General features: G+C 46.1%; 1 protein-coding gene across 3 annotated transcripts; it reads right to left on the bottom strand.

The window, feature by feature from the left end:
• Positions 1–221: 221 nt before the first annotated feature.
• On the bottom strand, positions 222–22,037 carry smoc2 (SPARC related modular calcium binding 2). 3 transcript variants are annotated; one of them, XM_041947571.1, is made up of 13 exons: positions 21,723–22,037; positions 16,113–16,275; positions 13,889–13,995; positions 13,578–13,677; positions 12,762–12,797; positions 10,431–10,478; positions 9,052–9,126; positions 7,277–7,463; positions 6,167–6,249; positions 1,964–2,063; positions 1,629–1,876; positions 933–970; positions 222–751 (listed from the first exon to the last, which is right to left on the bottom strand). In XM_041947571.1, exons 1-13 carry the CDS (start codon positions 21,795–21,797, stop codon positions 728–730), a joined length of 1,284 nt encoding a protein of 427 aa, XP_041803505.1. In that variant the 5' UTR covers positions 21,798–22,037; the 3' UTR covers positions 222–727. The 3 variants fall into 3 exon arrangements, with proteins under 3 accessions (XP_041803505.1, XP_041803504.1, XP_041803503.1); XM_041947570.1 differs by having other exon boundaries at positions 12,753–12,797; XM_041947569.1 differs by having other exon boundaries at positions 10,431–10,511; positions 12,753–12,797.
• Between the last annotated feature and the right edge of the window lie 92 nt (positions 22,038–22,129).

Below are 22,129 nucleotides of genomic sequence, written 5' to 3' on the forward strand. Positions count from 1 at the left end.
ATCCTTGGCTCCTAAAGACTGTGTCAACAAGGTGTTTTATTAAAGACACAGCAAGAAAACACAAAACGGCAAAGACATTACAAGATTTTTATAACGAGAGGGAAAACATAGAAGACTAATTGGATTAGAGAGAAACAAAGGCACTGACCCAATTAACCTTCTTTGACACATTAAGCCTGGCAGAACCACAGTGAGCAAAATGTATAAAAGAGTTCTTTATTTCTAATAAACATGAATACATGTGAACATGTCGGACGTTTTTTATGATCTATGTTTAAAACATTCTTGCAAACTGCTGTACAAAGCCCGAGAAGAGATGCTATAGGTCAGTACATGAGAGATGGTATGGTCTCAGTAAGTGTAGCCGTGTAGCAAACCATCCATACATCCGCTTTAACATCATCAACATGAGAGGAACAGTACGCTGGGGGAGGGGGCACAAAATGCAACATCAAACATGAAAACTTGTACAACTCCGAAAAGTATACTTTTTAGACACACAAAGACACACATACATTGTATGTGTTAAATAATTTTTGTTTGTCAGGACATAAAAAGCTAACTACATCATTCACAGATTCAGCAGTCTGTTTAAATACCTTATTTCTACAAAGTGAATTTACATTTTTTTTTCTTTAAAGTACAAAGTGCAAATACTATGGTTTCCATTGTTGCCGATTGGTGAGGGCAGATGCTCCGTGCGGGAGGGGAAATCTCAGCTGCTGGCTTAACCTTGCTTCTTCGAGGGATTCTGAGGAGAGAAAACCGAAGTGAGTTAGACGCGTCCCCTCGTTTCTTTGCACTCAGTCTAACGTCTTCAGTGGCTGTACATTCCTTCCTCAGCCCACAGAGGTGAAACAATACGACAGCCAGACTGTAGATGTGCCACCGATTTCTTTTACCCATGACTGTGGAGGGAGGAGTTTACTTACTAGTTTACTGGAAGATAAGCCGTCTCCCGGTTTGGCCCCTGTGGGACAAAAAGTGACACAAATCTCAGCAACCATAATATGAGGAACGCTGAGGGTCGGCTGAAGCATCAGATCCTTGCATCCACTAAACCCAACTGTCCCCTTAGTGCTGCTACACTTGCCAACCTGTCCAATTGACCTGACTTCAGACATATTTTGTCAGCTGAATTAACAATTGTTGCTAACTGATTATATTAGCTGTAGCCAGCTAGCACAGTACTGTTGAGTGATTTTTTTTGTGTTTCTGGCTGACTGGTGTGAAGATGAAACACCTCATGTGTCTTCAACATGCATTTGACGGCTTTGTGCATGATCTCATGCTAATCCAGTGCTGTAATGATGAAATACTGTTTAATCCATTATTTACACGTTGCTCTTGTATTTTTGGTGATACAAAAAAACTCCCTCCAACCTCTTTTGAGGCCTCATGTGCACCACTTCCAAATCCAAAGCTTGACTCTGCCTCGTTACATTCACTAAGCTATGGTTGGGCAATTACTGTTTGGTGGACGGGGTTAGCGAATGGTCTATCACATAAATCATGTAGCACTAAAGCTGACCGCCGTGACTATTATATTTTATCCGTCAATAAGATAGTCTGAAGGCTGATTTGGCGCAGGACAACACATTTGGATCCGGCTGTGCTGCTTAGCTCACCCTCCTCTTTGGTCACCCCGAGGCAACCCATCAGCTCTTGCAGAGACAGCGCCTTGTCGTTGCTGATGTCGCAGTACTCCACAAACTTCTTCACACACTTCTTTGGCTTGGATTTCTTGCGCAGGAAGCGTTTGAAAGGCTTGATCTCCTTCTTTCCTATGTCCCCACTGGAGTTTTTGTCCAGCTGACTGAAATACCAGTGGACCACCCGTTCCTCCAGGGTGTGGTTGGGGTCCGGCTCGGCCATCCTAAATGACAGATATCAGTTCAGCCGCTGATCATAGCCCCTCCATCACTTCATTATTCTTCAATAATGGCACTTCTGAATGTCATACCTTCCGGCGGATGCTGGATCTGTGACGGCGTGCACCATGTCTGTCGACAGCGCGTCAAGAACACTTGTCAGGAACTCTGTTTTCTTTGCCCCGGGACAGCCTGGAAAATAAACCACAGATACCTGAATGAGTGTGTGCGGGCATTCATATGCAGTTCGTATGGAAGCAAGTCTATGCATATGTCAGCAAACACAGAAAAAATGATCCCCCAGTCATCAGCATTACAACAACGTGGAATGCTGCCATCATAGGTGGCCTAATAAATGTTTGGGGAGGGACGTCATGTAGCAGGCAGCGTGGTTTTAACAAACAGTAAAGACGGCAGAGGAGAAAATAAACCCAAACAAGACTCTCGTGGTTGTCTTTTCCTCCCTCTCATAAAGTCTCAGACCTCCCCTCATCTGGAGGAGGAAGAGGGTACCTGCCAATCATCCTGAGGCCCCTGAGTGGTTTTGACAGCTGGAGCACAGAAGATGGTATTGATGAATATTGTATGTATGGACAAGAGGCTCCATACAGCACCTGAGGCTCACCTGAGTCTGACAGACACACTGTTACTCAGGATTTCACCTGATTTTAAGGTACGCATCAAACACCTGATCTTCTTGGTGTGCTGGGATTACTGTTTGAAATTTCAGCCAGAGAAGAGACTGATGTAATTAGCCCATAAAGCTATAAGGTAAGCATTATTACATGCAGAATGACGGGAAAAAAATAAAACGAGGGACAACTGGGGTGGAATGACCCTAATGATAGTAATTGTCTCTCAGGCCATATAGTTTTAAGAGTGAGGAGGCCAAGGTTGTTGTGGAAGAGCTGAAGGCGATGGAGGCCTGAGAGATTCCTGGATTCCTCTCCCAGCTCTCCTCTGCTTTCTCACAGTCCGGCTTCCCTCTGCTATTCTACCTGCGCAGAGGGAGAAATTCTCCACAGTTTGCTGCTCTTTTTATGGCCCAGGCCTGCGGGGCCAGATTCTCCTGTGCTGGAGATAATAGCATGCTTTGCTCCCCTCTAACAGGTGGCGACCAGCATCGGCATAAACACCCAGCTTCCACTCCACCTTTCCCCCGTGTAGCGCAGGGCTTTAGCAGTCTGCACCAAGCCGAGTTTAAACTCTTCCACGGTCTCCTTTGCATGCTGAACAGACTTGCACTTAAGTTTTAGTAGGCCCTCCCTGGCTCTAGCCCAGTAAAATATCTGACCCACCTGTTAATGGCCAAACCGGTGCCTTGTGGAGCCTCCTGCGGTAAATTAGTCTAGACAGTCACACAATTTCAACCACAGAAGGCAAAGTGTTTTTATCTGGCTTCTGACTGAAGAGAGATTTGTGGGATGCAGTTGGACTTGTCTGAGGCTTCGTGTTTTTCATGGAGAGCACACGTCCTCTCCGTAATGCTGCAGGAATCTGAGCTTGTCTGCAGTTCATTCAAACTGGAAGCCATCAGGTGAGGCTCCAGTCCCTTCCTCCTGGCAGCAAAGGTTTTCCTGGTGGGGGTGGGACAGATCGGCCTCTGTCTGCCCGGACACCGTTTAGCTGCGGGGCAGGACACAAATGTTCCTGCTGTCGTTTAAAGGAAATTGAGTCTGGCCATTTTCCGTTCAGTTCAAGGCTGCAGCGGTGAACGGCAGCTGTCTTATTCCATTAATGATAATAATGGTGATGCCCAAGTTTGACAGATGCAGGATGGGATCAAGTTGAGAGAGCCTCAAATATTTAGATTTTTTCATGTTGCAAAGAGTTGCAGTGCTATTCATGTGCCTCCACATATCTGCTGCTTGTAAAAAGTTGGCCAGTAAGTGTTTGAATGTGTGCACCCGTGTGTTACTGTCAATAAGAAGCAGTGTTTGTCTATGGAGCCACATGGGGCAGAGCCCTGTCAGCACTCACAGCCGCAGCTCCCAGTGGCTGCCCCAACGCTATCCCATGATCCCGCTCTGGGGAGAGAGCGAGCCAAATACTCCGCTTTCCTCTCCTGCCCCTTTCAGGGCAAAGTTCTCCTCTCTCGCATCTCGCCCCATAAACCTCTCAACGCCAGCGCTTCAACAGCAAATGGACTGCAGCGATGTGAAGGCAACATTTATAATTATCCCTGGTTCATACAGTGACAGGGTTTACAGCCGTTGACGCAATTGCTCATAAAGAAAACATGATGCTGTGTTTTTTGACTGTGTCCCGGTGTATTTTATAATTGCAGACCTGGCTGATATGGTGCAGGTTTTTTCGACGGGTTTAGAATGAAGTCTGTGTACGTGTGTGAGCGCCTGTGCCGGGTGATTGCGCGCCTGAATAAGTATATTGTTTTCTGTCCTACCACTATGTGTTTAAGAGGTGTTTGGTTGGGCTTGAGGTCTTTCTCATGGGATGGCTGTGGCTGTTTTCTACCCCATCACCACCTCACGCTCTCGGCTGACAGTTACACACTGTAATTACTCCTGCTCCATCACACCATATCTTAGCAATAATATACAGTAACGGCGGCACTGAAAGGCAAAGACGTGTAACACTTGCTGGTCTGAGTAGCATTCATGTGTGACTGTCTATCAACAAGATCCATCTACAAGAGTCCTCGATGCCGGAGCAGAGACAGAGCGCTGCTCTGCTGCTAAGTGCAGCACCTGTGAGCAGGGAGCACAGCTCTGGCCTGGCATGCTGTTACATAAACAGTTGTGGATGGGACTGGAACAGTGGCAGCTCTGTTCATATGCTGCTGGATTATTAACGTGTTTACCAAACCACCAAAAAAATAAAAAGAGAAGCTAATTTGCCGAGCGCTATCCAGTGATTCGGTTGCATGCAACACCTGAGCGCTATACCTCAACTCTGCCAACAATCATTGGTTTTATTATGAAGACAAGTCATTTGCAATTACTGATGAAACAAACTATCATAAGTGAAGGCACTTGATCCACTGCATTGTAAAACTGTGCCTATGCAATACTACAGTAAGCAAATTAGGCAAAAGTTAAAACTGGAAGAAGCTCAAGAGAATCAAGAGGAGACTTATAACAGACAGGGAAACAGTTTCAACCATTACTTTTATTTTCACAAAAATAAATGCTTTAAATAACTGCATGAAGCTAGACCTGTTCTAAATAGCTGGTTCCATTGTAAAGCCGAACAGAGCGCATGTGATCCCGTCTCTCAGTAATTAGATTAGTAGGTAGAATGAAGGCCATAAAACAAGACCAGGGCCGTAAAAAACCTGAGTTTCCCCTAGAGCGCTAAGACGTAAAGAACATCTGGTTTCATACTACAGAATCAATAACACATCAGTATATACCCTCATTCTAACATAACCTTGACTTCTGTGACAATGACAATCTCCTCATATTGGCAGGACAACATACCTTGTCAGTGCCTTCCAAAACCGACTTTTTGATCTGATACCTCTATGGTTAAGGTTTGGTTGGGGTTATGGTTAGGGTTAGGGAAAGACTGTGGTTTTTGGTTTAAATAAATACTTGGTTAAGCTTAGTTTGGAGGGGTCACAGTTAAGAGAAACCGTCACTGACTGCTGGTACACAGGAAGTGAACAGCGCTCTGCTGTGTTTAAGTCTGATGTTTTATTGACCCATCTAACCACCCTGACCTCCTGCTTTCTCAGTTGAATGGAAACATACAGTATGTTGTTTTAGGGCGCTTGCTGAAACAACTGATTCTGTCATTTTTCACATATATACATTTTAATTCTGCAGTACTGAAGCTAAAAAGCCTGACTGGCAAACATCCACCGAACACAGCCTCACCTGTAACTTAGCCCACCCATGACCACCACCTTCAAATTCCTCTCCCGACCTCAATTAAGTTATCTACGCCGTTGTCAGTCTTCCTATCACTACCTGTCTCTGGCATCCTATCATCCATTATCTCCACCTCTGCTGCCTGCTGTTTCTTCTCCGTGCTATCATCACACTATCCTCCATCTCCCATGTCAGTTGAAGATTAATTCTACCCCCGATCCGTCTCTGTCTCCTTGCGTATTGACCAGCGAGGGGCAGTATCTGGCAATCCTCAACTCTTTATCAAGCATTTCCTTGACCAACAGTACTAATGATGTCAAAACACACACACACATACACACACAAGCCCTGTTATCACAACCTTGGAAGTGCAGCATTTGGAGGCCGACTGCTGGAGAACTTCACCATGTGGTCTGAACAGAGAGGAAAAGCAGAGACTGAGTCCAGGCTTTGGAGTCCTACCTTGGAGGTGTCTGCTTCTGTAATGGTCCTTAGGTTTAGTTGGGTGAGCCCTGGCATTGCCGTCACACTTTGGCTGTTCATACCTGCGGCAGAGGATACAGCCTGTGAGAAAATGGCAGTTCATTCAAAGTGAAATGGGTGAAAGGGAGTGTTTATAACAGGAAAACTATCCTCATTGTAAAATCAGAGAGGAATCCTATGTTTTCCAATTACCCCCATACAGTTAAATCACAGGGATTCAAATAATTATTCTGTGGCAAACCAAAGGCTGTGAAACACATCCAAAGAGAGGGGAGGGATTTGGAGCTGGTATGAGGACAGAAAGGGGGAGGGAGGGGGAGAAAGAGAGAGATAGAGGGAGAGAGGCAGACAGGCAGACAGGGAGCGTGGGACACAAGGAAGCTTTCACGGACTCCCCTGGAGAGCCGGCGATTGCTGCCGTGCGACTGCGCCAAAAGCTGGCCTGGGACGAGGAGCGAGAAGAGGGAAAATCCACGCTTCCATATGTGTGCTAATGTGCCGTCTGGCATGCTGCCTGAAGCCTTGTTAATCCGATACCCAGCCTCGCCGCTCAATAAGAGTGCACTGGTGCCCCGCTCTGCCAGCCTGCCTGACCTCTGACCTGCCGCTCACCAGACCACTGAGTCACTCTGTCTCATCCGCAATGGAGATGTCTGTCTGCCTGCTTATGTCACACTTATGTGCAGTCTCAAATACAGGGGCTTCTTTTTTGTTGTCTGAAAGTTTATCTCTGACAATTTCCAGTAAATGCAGAATATTCTATCAAGTTTGTATGGTTGCAGACATGCAGATGTTCAGACCAGAGGGAAGATAATGTTCAGTATTGTTCTAGGACATTTGAGTGCAGAACATATTTGTCAACAAAGGGAATGAGGCAGGGTCATCCAGTTGGACAGCCTGTCTCTCAGCTGGCCACTGTGCTGTAAGGGTGACCATGATCACTTACCTGCTTTGTGTAACAGCTGTCTGGTTTGTTTGCCATAAAAAGAACTGAGTGATAAATTCCAAGAATCTTTGTAAATTAGGGGGAAATCACCATACGTGAGCTTCAGACCATTTGAGTTTTCATATAGGTGAAGTCTCTCCCACCTGGTGGAGGTCCCAGGTATGGGCCGCCCAGTGTCCACCAGCACACACCAGCAGTAGCCGGTGGAGGGGTGGCACTGGACCGGCTTGTACAGTCCTCCTTGGGCACAATCTGGTACGAATACAGCATCGTTCTTGTGCTGCCTCGCCTCTTCCTGGGCGGACTGCTGCTCCTGGTCACATGATGAGGCTGGAGAGAAGGGTCAGAGGTTATACAGGAATCGGAAGAGGTGTCAGTGGATTGGTCCTACAGACAGCATTTACTTAGGTGGTCTAGGTTGTGCCACTCTGCAAATACAGGGCCAAGGCACACAGGCTGGATGTGAAAAAGAAGTGGGTTTGTTTAAAGTTAAGAATAAGAGTCACTCCTTACCAGATCTGGCTGACACAGTTTGGATTTATACAACATGCAGTATGTTTGAATTAATTTCTGTTTAGGAGACAAATGCATGCACTGCTGTCTCATTACACTATAAGCATTGCTGTAGAGGAGGAGGAGGTTGGAGCGCTGGAGAAGACAAAGAGGTGGAGGATGAGTGCTCGGAGACAGTGTGTGTAGACTGCTATATCAGCCCCCCGTGGCACTGTTTACGGACATTAACGGGCTAATGACTAAGTACAGCTCCCTATGCGCCAAGTTAAGTAAATATTTGGACACCCAACTGCCCTCTGTGGATGTGTGTGACAGTGAGAGAAACAGACAAGACAAAAGCAGAAACAGTGGTCAGTCGGGCCTTCACACACCCACACGCACTGACACACTACTGCAGGCAGGGTACTGTAAAGTACCAGGGATCTATATGTTTACATGTTCAAAATTCCCAGGGAAAAATGCCATGCTTTGCAAGACTTTCTTTTATCCATGTGTATAGAGAATGCAGTGGCCTCGATGGGAGAAAGATGGGGTTTTGCAGAGCCTCAGCAGGATCTAATCAGACTTTTTTTCTGTGCAGCAGCCTCCCTCTCTGCCGTGCAGCTCTCCAACAGAGATTTGAGCATTAAACTCAGGGATGAAAGTAGAGCTCTTCTGGCCATGAGGGCTTTCTTTCCTCCCTTCGCTGCTCGCCTCAAGGCTCGGAAGCTACTGCGGGATTATGGATATCCCTTTTCTTTGTTTATTTTCATTAGAGATCTTTACCCACACAAAAGAGACCAAATGAAATGCCTCCCCGCTTTCTCAACCGACTCTTTTCGCTCCAGTTCCTCCGTATGGGCTCTCTTTGTTGGGGCGGGTGTTTTTTTTTTTTTTTTCACCCCAATACCCCAAAGAGCACATGGTAATCAAAACCATCAATGCTGCATTTCTCAGGCTTTTTTATTGGTTGTAAATTATGATAATGGGATTCACACACAAATGCACACATGCACACAGGGTTCTCAACTCAATGCAGGCCTCGAAATAGCATTGTTTTATGCAGAAAGCAACATATTTCCCCCAAAGGCAAAGTGGCAACGGATCTGTACAAAAAGATAAACTGCATGTATGTAAGGGGAGAGGACCAGCCACAAGAATAGCAGATCCTGTGTTTGTGCCATGTGCTGATAATTACAGATGCGTTGCAATGCACAGAACCGCAGAGAAGCAGATCCTCAAAGCTTGACGCACTCCAACACCAAGATGTATTGGTTTCACAAGCCACCATCTGTCCTTAAAAGACAGGAACAGCCCCAAACCATGATTGCTCACACAAGTAGGAAAAACACAGAGCGTGCTTTCAGTTGAGGTTTGCAAACACCCGATCGCCGTCATTAAGGAAAAAGTGGTCTTTGAAACTCACATGGTGCTCTGGTTCTATTGTTCTGTCGGCTGCGAACCTGCTCCGTCCACAGAGTGGGGTACTGGGAAATGATGTCTGAAAGAAATCACCACGACAGCTTTATTAGCTTCAATTGAAAACACACTCGTATATCATGTGAGCCAAACCTGGTGGTTCCAAAAATCACAGACTGTAAAATGCACATCAAGGTTATCGTATCTCAAACTGCAGGAGCTGAGGTGGAAAGTAAATTGCATATGACAGCTGTGGCCAGAAATATAGCAGCAGAGAGAGAGGTAGGTAAACTCTGACTCGGTCTCCTCCTGTCTTATCAAATGATCACATTTACATTGAATCAGAAAACACTACTTTGCTTCCCATTCACAGTAATGGACTATCTTTTTGTTTTTGCTGCCATTTAACATTTAAATTAAGTGAATGGAGCAATATCACAGTATATATATAACCCAGTACAGCTAAAAAATACTGCATTCAACCTTTAGAGCACAGATGTCATCGCAGCAAAACATACTTAAAGCATCAAAAGTGGAAGTGCTGAATATGCAATTTGTCCTTTTAAAGGTTTATTTTACTGTGTATTATATTTTTGGGTTATCATTATTATGGATGAATGTTGCAGCTGGTCAAACTGAGACAGACATTAATTACTTTAAATGGTGTTTTTATCTATCAGTGCGTCATATGTTAAAGGTGTCGATGTCTTTCACATGAAACATTTTTATATATAAAGGAACAAAATGAAGTGGTGTAAAAGTATAAATGAGCATGAAAAGGAAGAGCCTCAAGTCTGCAAGTATCTCAGAAATGTACTTATAAGTAAAAACAGCATCATTCATTTGTAAACAGACCGTGTTTTGCTTTGCAAAGTGTTCCTGAGCCCATGCAGTAACATCATTTATACAGTGATGTGTTCACAAAGTGGTGAACCTCGCTCCATCCTGAGCCTTTCCAGGATGCTATCATGATACCATCACCTGTTACCAAGCAACCTGTTTACCTGTGTAATGTTTTTGGAGCTTTCCACAACTTTCCCAGTCTTTTGTTTGCTGGCATCAAATTCAGAAAAAGCATGTATTTACAAATCATGGGGTGAAACATTAAATATATTGTCTTTGTACGGTTTTCAATTGAGTAAAAATCAAAAAGGATTAACAGATGATCACATTCTATTTTATTCATGTTTCACACAACGTCCCAACTATTTTGGAATTGGGGTTGTATCACATTTTCCCCAATGACCTTCTGAAGCATGCTGCTGGCTCCTTTTCCCTTTTAAGGATGTTTTGAAGCTATGCTTTTGAGTCACTCGGTGGTGTCTCAGTAAACACAGGCGCAGCATCAGACATTTTCTACTCACAGTGTGACAGATAAAAGCTCACCTTCTTCATCGGCAGCGGGCTGTGGATCCACCACTAGGCCAGTCTCATCTGCATTTAGAATGGAGAATATTTGCAAGGAGACTACAATTACGAGAGTAAGCTACATTAGAGAAGAATTAACTATGTGAGGTTTGCACATTGCCCGGCCAAGAAGGATGGAGGCAGGAATAGAGGTGAGAATTAGAAAGAGAGAAGGGTGTGTGTGTGTGTGTGTGTGTGTGTGTGTGTGTGTGTGTGTGTGTGTGTTGAAAACTGATAGAGGTGATTTACAGTAAGAGAAGAGAAAAGAATTATAGTGGTCATATATTCCCAGGGTTTCACTTCATGCAACAAGGGGGATCATTTTGCTATGGAGGACAGATTGGGGTCAGTTAAAATGAGGAGAGGATGAGGACCAGTTGTCCCTGATGTTCTTCCCCATCCTTCCACTGCCTGCATTTGAGCTGTGAGAGCTGCGTGAAGGTGGGAGAGACACAAGAGGTGAACAATGCAGCAGCCAATAAGTCTGAGACAAGCCAATTAACAGTGTGAGAACCCAGCTCAGTGTTTGTTTGGTCTCTGTTTGTTTGTTTGATGTGCGGTGGGAGGGAGACGGGGATGGAGGCTTCCAGCCGCTTAGGGTGAAACCGCGGCCGTAGGTGTGGTTAACCTCAGCGCGGGTCACTCATTCTGCTCAAAGTAAAGCTTTGTTAATGCATGAGCCAGGGCATTTCTAATGGCCGCCTCCACACATAGGGAAACTTCTTTTCTTTCACGATGAATTCTCCATTGCAAAATCCGGATTTTACATCTAATGCAAGTCGGTTATGCCAGCCATTCATCTCCGCGAGCGTGCTCGGCGGATAAAAATACATACAGGCAGTGTGACTGACTGGGCCAGACATGTTATTACTTTGCTCACTTAACGGATGGAAATGCCATTTCAAAAAGTGTATTTATGATTCAGATTTACGATAAACCACTAATGACCTATCTTTACTTTGCGGCCTTTTACATGACTGTAACACCTCTTTTAGCATCTGCCAGGAAACCCCCGCGCTATTTGTGGTCATACAGCATTAGTTTAACTGCTGTTTGTCAGTCGTCAGCTGCATATGATTCCAGCATGTGAATGAATTTGTCAAGCACCAGAAATGGGTTTATGGTAAAGCGTTCGGTGTTCAACAATTACCAATATTCTGACAATAAAAGTGCAGCGATGGCCGCTGTGGAATGCTTAGGCGCTGATGGGCTTCTGCTGAATCAAAATATTGATGCAATCACTGCTATTTTCAGTGCTGGCACACCACAAATCTACAGTTTATTCTGCTTTTCACCACCCTGTTTATCCAACCAGTTCAGATTGAACCACAACCCCCCCTCCACCTCCTTTCCTCCCTCTCTCCCTCTCCCACCATCCCTCCTCCTCCCTCAAATTTTGCATTCCCACTTGATCTATGTGTAATGAGTTGGCCGGGCTCAGACAGACACTATACCCAAGACTGTTTACAGAGAGAGAGGCGCAGACATAAATGTCACACTGACAGGAATAACCCATGTGACAAACACAAGTGGACGCATACGCACTTTCTCTCTCCCACGCACTCACACACACATCCATGCATGCAAACACACACATAACACTCACACACGCACACACATAAGGAATCGATCGGACTCAACCCAAATTACACTTTTTCTTTGTGAACCTTCAAATCACATCAGTTAAACAAATCTTCTCTTACAAGAAGAGAGCAGGATATACAGTATCTGGAGCGGAGCCGGGGGGGGGGGGGAAAGTTGGTGGTTCTATATCTGGAAGAGGGTAGATGCTGATGAGAGACAGAGTGAAAGTAGGGTGGAGGATAATGTGTGAACACTTCCTGGTATCTTATGACACTGTTGCTGAAAAAGAATCAAGACCAAGGCAGAGAAGTTAGAGAAGAAGAGCTTATGATCAGTCAGTTTTCCTCCACTCTGGCTGCTCCCTGGCCGTTTGGCTGCCTGGTAAAGACAGCAGGCGGTTATAAGCGCTGCAGCTGCTGGCGGTGCGCATTAAAGCTCACCGCAGCCTCTCTCCTTTGGCTTGTTACTCAGTAACAGACTGCTTTTATATCAGCCTTCAGGCTGCTCGCACTCTCTCAAATTGACAAAATATTAGAAAGGCAAGCCTTAACAGGAGACCCACCCTGCACATCTCCGACACGGATGCAGGCAAACAGACACAAATGAACACACGCACACATGTACATGCATGCTCAGATAGGTACACACATGCACATGGACAAACATGACAGCACACATGCACATAAAGAGTCGATTTGTCTTGAGTTAAAGTCTCACCTGCTTTACCTGGCTCTCTTGTAGTAGCTCTCTCCTGTTTGGAACCTGAAAAGCAACAGGTTCAAATCAATTCAGATCCATCATTACAGAACTCATTATGTGGCACGAGAACAAACAGCCACCAGACTTAATAAAAGAGTGAACCACAGTGAAAAACTGTTTTCCGCCTTTTCTGTTTTCAAATGTTATTAATTCATTTGAAGTGGCTCACTTCATCACTTACACAATGCCTGTTGATGGAGCTGTGATCAAAGCACAGCTGGCAGTTACAATACAACTACTGCTGCTACCACTGCTGCTTCTGGAGCTTTCTCACTATTGAGACGCACACTTCCGAGGCAGCCCCACAGAGACGCACAGGGAGGACATGTGGCATTGGTTATTTGATTGTTTGGCAGACGCCATCCTCCAAGAACACTTGCATTCCTTACAGTTTAACTTTGTTGCTCAACTCTGCAGCAGGGATTTTGCATTTGGCTTATTTACACCGCAGCCCCATGCCTTGAGCAACGCTCAGTCCTCGGGTGGCTCTCAAACCATGTGGCCGTCAGTCCAGTCACTGACCACTTTCCCACAGGACTGAGGATTACACCCCCCGCAAACGTGGAATGTCATGCTTCATGCTTCACGCTGTGCTGAATTGGATTTATCATCATTGCTTCATGAAATTACAGAAACCGCATCCTAGAACAAATCGGCCATTTTAAATCTGGCTTATCACAAAGTGAGATGTCTGCACTAGCGCACTGTAAATACAGCATGCATAACTTCTGTACATTATTGAAAGTTGCCCATTATAAGACAGGTTGCTGGGGTTTTACCGACCTTGGCATCGAGGTTTTTTATTGGCCACTGCTGAGCCACTGATGGGTCGGCCATTGGGGGTGACACACCAGCAGTATCCAGTGTAGCTGTGGCACTGAACCTGCAATCAAAATGGCATGAAAACTCAGAGTCAGCTGAAAGTAAGCCAGGAGTGGCATCAGTCAAAAAATATGAAGTCTTTGTGTTAACTCATTTACAATTAAATTCAAACAAGAGAAGATGCAGTTCTTGCAAAAAGTGGACTCTCGGTGTGAAAGAGTTGCTCTGTTCTAGTGTGGCCTCACAACTATCATCCATGTGCTTTTTCTTACCTCACTATATGTGCCATCAGGGTTGCATACAGGCACAAAGACCTGTGGGAAGAGCTTCTTGGCCTGCTGCTCTGTGTACTTCTTCTCTGCTACACATCTGGATGTATCTGAGGAGCACCACAAATCACCAGAATCACGACACATCACAGAGACCAATGATTCAGCCCGCAGCTCAACTATTTTCTTATGCTCCGCAGCTATGAAACCAACATACTTAAGAAGTCAGCAGAAGATGTTGAATCTCACAGTTGATAAAGATTGAAAGAAAAATGCAGGGAGAGACGCAGGGGAAACATTCAAGACGTTTCGGAAGCGGCAGATACTCGTGCGGCTGGGAACAGGACCAACACCCCCGATCTTATTAGGAACAAGTCAGGCAAGCCTGCACAGTGCCTGGTGGTAAAGCCATTACTGAGTGAGGCTGCTCGTGCTGCTTCTGTAGAACATTCCAGTCACCCAAGAAAAGGGCTGATGCACAGGGAAAACCTGACCCTTCCTTAATGTTTCTGAGTCTGCCTCACTCTCCTCCGAAACCTCGGCTGTCTCCTCCGCTCGGCCCGAGCTGTGCTCTCACTGTTTCTCAATATAAATGTGGTTCAGCAACTTTTCACCTATGCGCACCTCAAGCCTTTTTCGCAGCTCCGTGTCAGAGCCATGGCTCATCCTGTCACACCACAGCTGCTTCATCTCACCTGGCCAACGGCACCAGCTGTGCAAACTCTCAGGAGATTTTGGGTAGCGATGGGTTTGATGGTAACTTGGTGTGACACATTAGCGACCATGCAGTGCCCGTCTGGCTGGCAGGTTCAAATCACATTAAAACAATGACTCATGCGAGGTTTAAAAACGTTCACCAGTTTGGGCAGGAGGCTGTATGTGGCTGGCAAGGCTTACAGTAGATTGCCCATTAGACACATGCAGGGGAATGTGCACTGGTTTCTCTCAGTCTTATGTGTGTATGTGTGTGTCACTGTCACTGGTGAGGAGAGGGGGCAAGACGCTGGATGTTCCGGATGGAGGAACAGCAAGTTGAGGAGCTCTAAAGTTAGCTCCAGTGGAAAAACCCAAAACCATCGTCCTTCTCCAGGGGGCTCCGACCAAAAAGCTGACTGGAAAAAATGACAGGACACTTGAATCATCTGAGCGCAGTGATAGAAAACAAATGTGGTGCCAGTCTCACCATCCTTAAACACAATCCCATCTCTGTGCTTTTATGCCCTCTGGTTTATTTCGGCTGCTGACTCGGCTGCTGCTGCTGTGTCTTTCACCCCGGCCGTCCAGAAGCAGAGGGGGGTCCGAACTCTTATAGACCCGATGTTATTGACGCATACAATACGACTTTCATGGACTCTCGTCCCTTTCAGCCTCCTAGCTGGAATCCTCTATTCTGTGTCCCGGCGCTGTCCGCCACATCCAGATGTCCGCTTAGAGACGTTGCCATAGAGACCCAGCACGGGCATAAAATCGTGGAATGCTTTTCCATCATATGAGACTTCTTTCTGAGCAAACCCTTTCGCTCACGCTCCTTGCATTAGTGATCTAATATTGTAATGTGTAAGAATGGGGCATTGTCCCCAGTCTGTAGAGCGATGAACTAGCAGTATAGAGTTAGTGAGTGGGGCGGGGGTGAGAGGGTTCAGGCCTGCAGCTTTGGGGTGTACGGGTGCTTCCTTCCAACAACGACTAACAATGAGGGAGTCTGTGAGCCGCCTGACCTCACTGGCTCTCCTTCCCCTTTCGCTTTTCACCACCAGCCTTCCATCGGTCACATACGCACGGCTTTACATCGAGTATGATGAAAATGAGACCATTAATTCTTGTTGAGATATCTCATTCTAATGCCCTCGCCTCTGCATGATAATTTGATTTCAGAAAGTCAGTGAGGAGGTTGCTGGTTCCGTGATGCTGTTGCGTGTTCGTGTTGTAACAAAGCACGAAATGCTTGAGCAAGCAAAAAAAAAAATGTTCCACCGAAGATGAAACGATGGAGCATTTTGACAAATTCATGTACATTTCCTGCATCAATACCAAGTGGTGTGAGTTATGAAACCAGCCAGGCAGCAGCAACCCCCACGGCCATTCTCACTGTGTCAACCCGACTCGTCCTCCCAGCACTCAAAGAATCAATTATGCTGAAATGAATTTAACCCACAAGTTTCTACTGTGACCCCCTCTGCGCGTTTGAGAGTGTCAGACGGCGCTGAAGCGTGACTCATGACCTGACCTTTGCACGGCCCTCGGATGACCTCCAGCTGGGGGTCGCGGCATTTGGCTCGGAGGAACTCGCAGCGAGACGTGAAGGTCCTGCCGTCGGAGGCGCACAGGGGCTTGCGAGGAGTTCCGCTGCATTCCATGTTGCACTCCTTATCCTGATCCACCCGCAGGAACTGCACAAGTGAGAAAGCAGGAGATAAGCAGAGAAAACGTTTGCTTAAATGAGCCTTTTTTTGGGGGGGTTCTGTCTGAACCAAAACATTTTAATCTCAACAACAGGTGTGATTCTGGAGAGATTTATGAGTATGTGGCAACCCATTATAGGGTTGGGGCTTGTGTAGGGGCCAAAAACAGGCTGCAACACCAAAAAGTCAGTCGCAGAACAGGTGTCCATTGCCAAAACCACACAAATTATTCACTCTGTTTCAAAACCTTCATCATGAGCAAGTGCAACGTCCTCAGCACTGATAAACAGTACGACACACGATGAGGCAGCGCCACTACAAGCCTGTCAGGGTGCAGCCATGCTTTGTCTCTGTCTCAGGGGCTGGAGAGGACTTGACTGACGCTTCCTCTTTTCTTTGTCTGTGCCAACACCTGCGCGGGTATTCACCTGGAATCACTCCTGAGGATGTTTTACTCAGCCATGAAAAGAGAAACAAGGATGGAGACTCCTGGCTGAACGCATCAGATCACCTGTGTCAATGCCACCATTGTATCTGCCACCGTGGTATGAAACCCCCTCGCCGCCGCCGCTGCCCCATTGTGTGGCCTGGCAACAAGCTGTGACTGCTACAATGAATGAAAAGACAGTGAGTGATAGAGTGGCTGAATAAACTAAATGTCAGGGAGCTTTGTGCTGCTACAGTGTGAGGTGTTCAGAGAGGTTGCGTGATTCATTCAGTTCGGTGGGATAATGAGCCGGGCTGAGTGGAAAAAAACAAACTCTGTGCCTATGCAGGTGCTGTTTTCACTCATATCCAAAGATAAACACCTCTCTGAGCTCTTTTTGTCTTCTCTTATAATAAAACGATTTGCGCCTATGAAACTGTAATGTTTCATTCAGTTCTACTCTTTTGTTTTGTGACGTTTCTGTTCAGTTTTCAGACAGTATGTCTGAATGCCCGCTCTGTCAACTATTCACAGCAGACACACAGACACTTTCTCTCTTGCACCCACACACACAGACACACACACACACACTTATCAATCTGTCACACAAAGCAGACACATCAAAGCCCTCACTTAAAGGTAAGCCATAAAAATCTGTTATGAGTTATTAAAAGAAGGGGCATGGTGACATACAGAGAGGGAAGAAAAGGGCGGGATGATGGCCTATAAAAAAATTAGTTGTGTCTGACATCTTACAAATGAAGTGAGAGGTGATCTTTGGTGGCAGCCCCCCTGCCTTCAGACGAGCAGGGCTGCAGGGCTGCATGCACCTGGAAGAGGGTTGGCAGGGAAGGCAGCGTCGCCGTGGGCTGGGGGGGGGGGGTACAGCCCACTCTGTCAACCCTGCTCATAAATCTTCCTGGGGGGGGGGGATCAGAGAGGAGAGGCCCGTTCAAACACATCGGAAGAGGAGCCGTGAGGGAGGGAAGCTGAGTCTTTTGCTCTGAATGAAAATTTTCAAAAACAAATTTTTTTATAGGCCCTTTCTTCCCAGGCTTTTGAAAATGATGTGTTGTCATGAGATGAACACAAAAAGGGTCCTGTCACTGCAGAGCTGCTTGCTTCTATCTAGACAAGAAATATGGACCACCTCCTCCATTGGCAATGACATAATATGAGCGAATGTTGTCTATTTCCAGTGATTAGGGGGAATTAATGAAGCCTTGACATTAATTTGGTCTCGGCAACACTTGCAGTGTACTCTACAGATGTGGGCTACACATTTATCTTGGGCGTTTGGATACCTTGAATAGGTGGGGGTCACAAGATGATGAAAGAAGAGATTTTGGCCATTTTATGCCATAATTCGCTAACAGCAGTAAAGACATGACAGGAAATGGGGGAGAGAAAGGAAGGAGTTACGTGCAAAAAAGGTCCCCGGCCGGACATGAGCGGTTCATGTTTGGTCCCTGAGGCCACCAGAATGCCAGATACTAGATATTTTTAGGTCTTTGGGCCACTGAAATCTTCAAATTGACATGCACGGGGCCATAATGTGTAATGATGGGTCATAAGAACTGCTATTATGTATAATAGCTAAAATATAATATCCAATATGACAGATGAGGTAGGACATCAACACTACTTGAGTTGGATACTCTTGTTCTCTTTCTAGCTGCTCATTTCTTTTCCCATTTCTCTGTAGAAACCGGGGGTCTAACATCGGCCCCTCCTTGTTAGTGTCTCTGAGTTTCTTGGATTTATATCATTGCATCTAACTGACAGTCTCCCGTCGGTACCCTCCCTCTCTCTCCCCCTGTCCTCCCACACCCGTTAGGACATCCCTGTCCGACGGTGACCTCCTCTCACCCTCCACTCTTTCTCTCACAGCTCAACCCTTCACAAAAAGTCCAGCCGGCGTGACAGGCTGGTCTGATGATGCTTCTTTGCAAAGAGCTCAACCTTCCAAAGCCAGTAACAGCTCTGATGGTGTCTGAGTGCGTCCAGCCATGCTTGGTGGTGGACCGCCAGCCTCGCCACAGCTCATGCTCGCCGCCCCAGCGCTCACGCCACACCAGCATTATCAGCAGCAGCCCCTGCAAGCCAGCGGACTGACAACCCAAACAGAGTTATTCAACAGCCCAGCATCCTCCTAGATGTCCACTGTACAGCACACAGCAGAGTGCCAAGTGCCTGCGAGTTTACAATAAAGCTCCGAGATCGCAGCATGGAAAAACACAGCTCGCCATGAAATCAGCCACCCATGAAATCAGCCACCCAGATTCACTATAAGACATCCAAGTGTTTATTTCAAAGCCACAGTTGGCCACACTGAAGGAGGAGAACAAATAAGATGTGAAAGCCAGTGAGAGGAAGAAGCCTCAGAGACTAATGGTGTGTTGAGGACCTCTTCCTCCCGTGTACTCCTAATGGTAGTTAGCTGTCTGCTGCAGATCTCCCTGTGTTTGGCCTGTGGTGATGGATGGGCGAGGCTGAGGCAGAGCCCTGACACTCCCCTGATGTCTCATTCCAGTCACTCCAAGCCTGCAACATCGCCATATGCAGCAACACGGTGGAGAGTGATGGATGGCCTCCGCCTCTCATGCACAAGCTTCCACCCCGATTTATCATAAAAGGAGACTCATACAAGACAGAACACATATTGTGACTCAAATCCATTTATTGCTCAAATCCTTTTCTTGTCTACTTCCAGACAGTTGGCTCTCACTATCTCTGTTTTTCTTTGCTTTATTTTGCTCTTTCCTTTCATGATTCCTTTTTTTTCTTTCCGTGATCGCTCTTGGAAGATGCTTTTGCATCTGCTCAAATAATACGAGAGGTTGGCAAAGGAACAAGAGACAGGCGAGAGAGGGCGAGACGGGAGGAGTGTAAGGGAAAGTTTTTTTCCAAGACCAACCAGCATAAAAATCAAATCCTATTACCTCCCCCTGGCTCTGCGGCATTGTGGGATTGAATGGAGTACGGAGAAGGCGAGACTCCAGCAGAGAGCACATTGTAGGCTGATAAGGGCCTTCTGGGCTGGGAGGCCCCCGCTTCCAGCACCCTGAGAGGCCCCTCACACCACGGCCCCGCAGGGTCAATGGGGGCCCCAGCTGAGAGCCGTGGCAAACGTGTTAAATGGCCTTGGCGGGAGTTTCCTGCGTGGATGCTAGGATGCAAAGGGGATCATTAGTTTCCAGCATGGTGGAAAGGGAAAAAAGTGACAGCCTTTAACCAGGCTACTAACTCAATCAAAGGAAAAGGCGTTTAATTGCTGTGAAAGATGTAAAAAAGAAAGAGAGGTGGTACGAAAAGCCTCTGATAGTGGCAAGAAAAAATCTCTCTGGGCAGGTGCACAATTTTATGAAAGCACAGGGGGCAGTGGAGGCCATATTTCATACGAAAATTGCTTTCTCCAGGTTTGAAAAAGAGGCAGCCAATGTTCTATGCTCCCTCATCTTTTCACACACTATTTCATACTTCCATAAACCATGGAAAAAGTCTGCCTCGTGAATAACCTGGGCAAATATCCCATATATTTTACTGCCTGTTCGACCTCAAACATGCACAAAATATCACATGGAGACATTTTCTTGAAACCGACAGTAACCTCTCTTGTGTCATTCAAACAATAAGCTATTAATCACTCACAAAGTCCTGCAAAAGTACAAGTCCAGTGCTCCATGTGCTATTCCAATTAAGACGGTCTAATGAACCACAGTGCGGACGTCTGACACAGACACAGTTACCACTGAAACATACAACGAAATTGAGACGTTTCTCATTTTACAGCAATATCCTGTTTATATTGGATGCTGTGTCACATCCAGAAACACTACACGGCTGTATCTGTGTAACCTTTACATCAACTGCTGGGTAAATATTACCACCCATGAAACATCAATAAACACTCACATTATCTGTATTCATCCTTTGTGCGTGTAAATGTGCATATCATAATTCAGGGGAGCATCTGCTCAGTGCCACACTTCCTCCCACATTCCACAACTCCATAGTGCCGTCAGGGAGAAAGGATCTCCGACCCTTCACCTGCAGGTTAACAACTCATGGCCATTTGTTTCCAATTGGATATTAAGGCATCTTCACTCGGACCATAAATAATGGTGCCGAGGGAGGCGGCTGTCACATAAGCCTGTAAATCAAGGGGTGAAGCCTCTGACAGTGCACATTCCGCTCTCTATTATTCCTCCTTCAGCACCGTACCTGCACTTGATTGTGGCCATGAAAATTCCCCTCATCTGAGATGCACTCTCATTCTCATGCATGCTTAAGGTAAAATGGACAGGACGCACTGCTCTGCTGCGGCTGTAAACAATGCCATGTGCTTTGGAGCAGCCTCTACACAGCCGCTGGCACAACAAGAGCGAACAGGACAGCGAGGCAGACACGCAGAGAAACTGGCAGGCCGGTGAAGGCACTACCACAGAGGTGCTGCTAGACCATTCAGCTCCTCACAGAAGCTCTGGCATCTCAGACAACACTGTGCATAGACCCTGAAAAACAGTGACATGGAGTTTACATGACTGATGGAGAACACATAGACGTTTTTCAGTGTAAACCTCTCAAGTTGATGAACTATTGAGTTTTGAATCTCATTTTCCTGTATATTCAGCCTGAATCTACCAGATATAAAATAGTCAAACTTCGTCTTTTGGAGAGATTATCTAAAAATCATCGTGTCAGCATGGGCCATAATGCCCTTGAAAAAGATTTGAAATGTATCTTCTTGCCTAATATTTTCACATATGTCTTATTATTAGAGGAAAAGCTCACAAGACAGATAGACGATTATGAATCCAAGTCTCTACACTTAAAAAAAAGACCTGTTTCAAAACTATATTTCTGCTATAAAAACTGAATTTGCCAGATTGGTCTTTCCTAATATTACGCATGTAATGTATAATTATATCCTTTACTTTGAAGCCATGTTTTATTGATGGATACCAAAGAGACTGACTGATTCTGGCAGTTGTGTGGCTCTTCCTACCGTGAGAGCGGAGAACTTTTGAGCGCGTCCAGCGCACAGCAGACAGAGGAAGACCAGCAGCGGACAGACGCGCATCCTGACGCAGCGTGGCAATAAACTCTCCAAATTACGCACGGTCCAAAATTCACTCCGTATTGCCCGGACTTCACCAAAGCACAGAAGCTGCCTCTGGAAGAAGTCGAAAGTGTTTAAAAATCCACAGTAGTCCTTGCGCAAAAATGTTAGTGTTGGAGACGGGGTTGCTGGCTTATTTCACCTCGTCTCCTTGGTTTCGTCTGCCAAACCGTTTGTGTAGACACTCTCCTTATTTCTGGCAGTGCGATAAACCCCCCCGTGTCCCTGACCTTTTCCCCTCCCTCGGTGTCTCTTCTCCCTTTCTCCCTCGCTCCTTCTTTGCTCCACACCCC

This window comes from Chelmon rostratus, chromosome 11 (assembly GCF_017976325.1).
Source record: "Chelmon rostratus isolate fCheRos1 chromosome 11, fCheRos1.pri, whole genome shotgun sequence".
Classification (NCBI taxonomy): domain Eukaryota; kingdom Metazoa; phylum Chordata; class Actinopteri; order Chaetodontiformes; family Chaetodontidae; genus Chelmon; species Chelmon rostratus.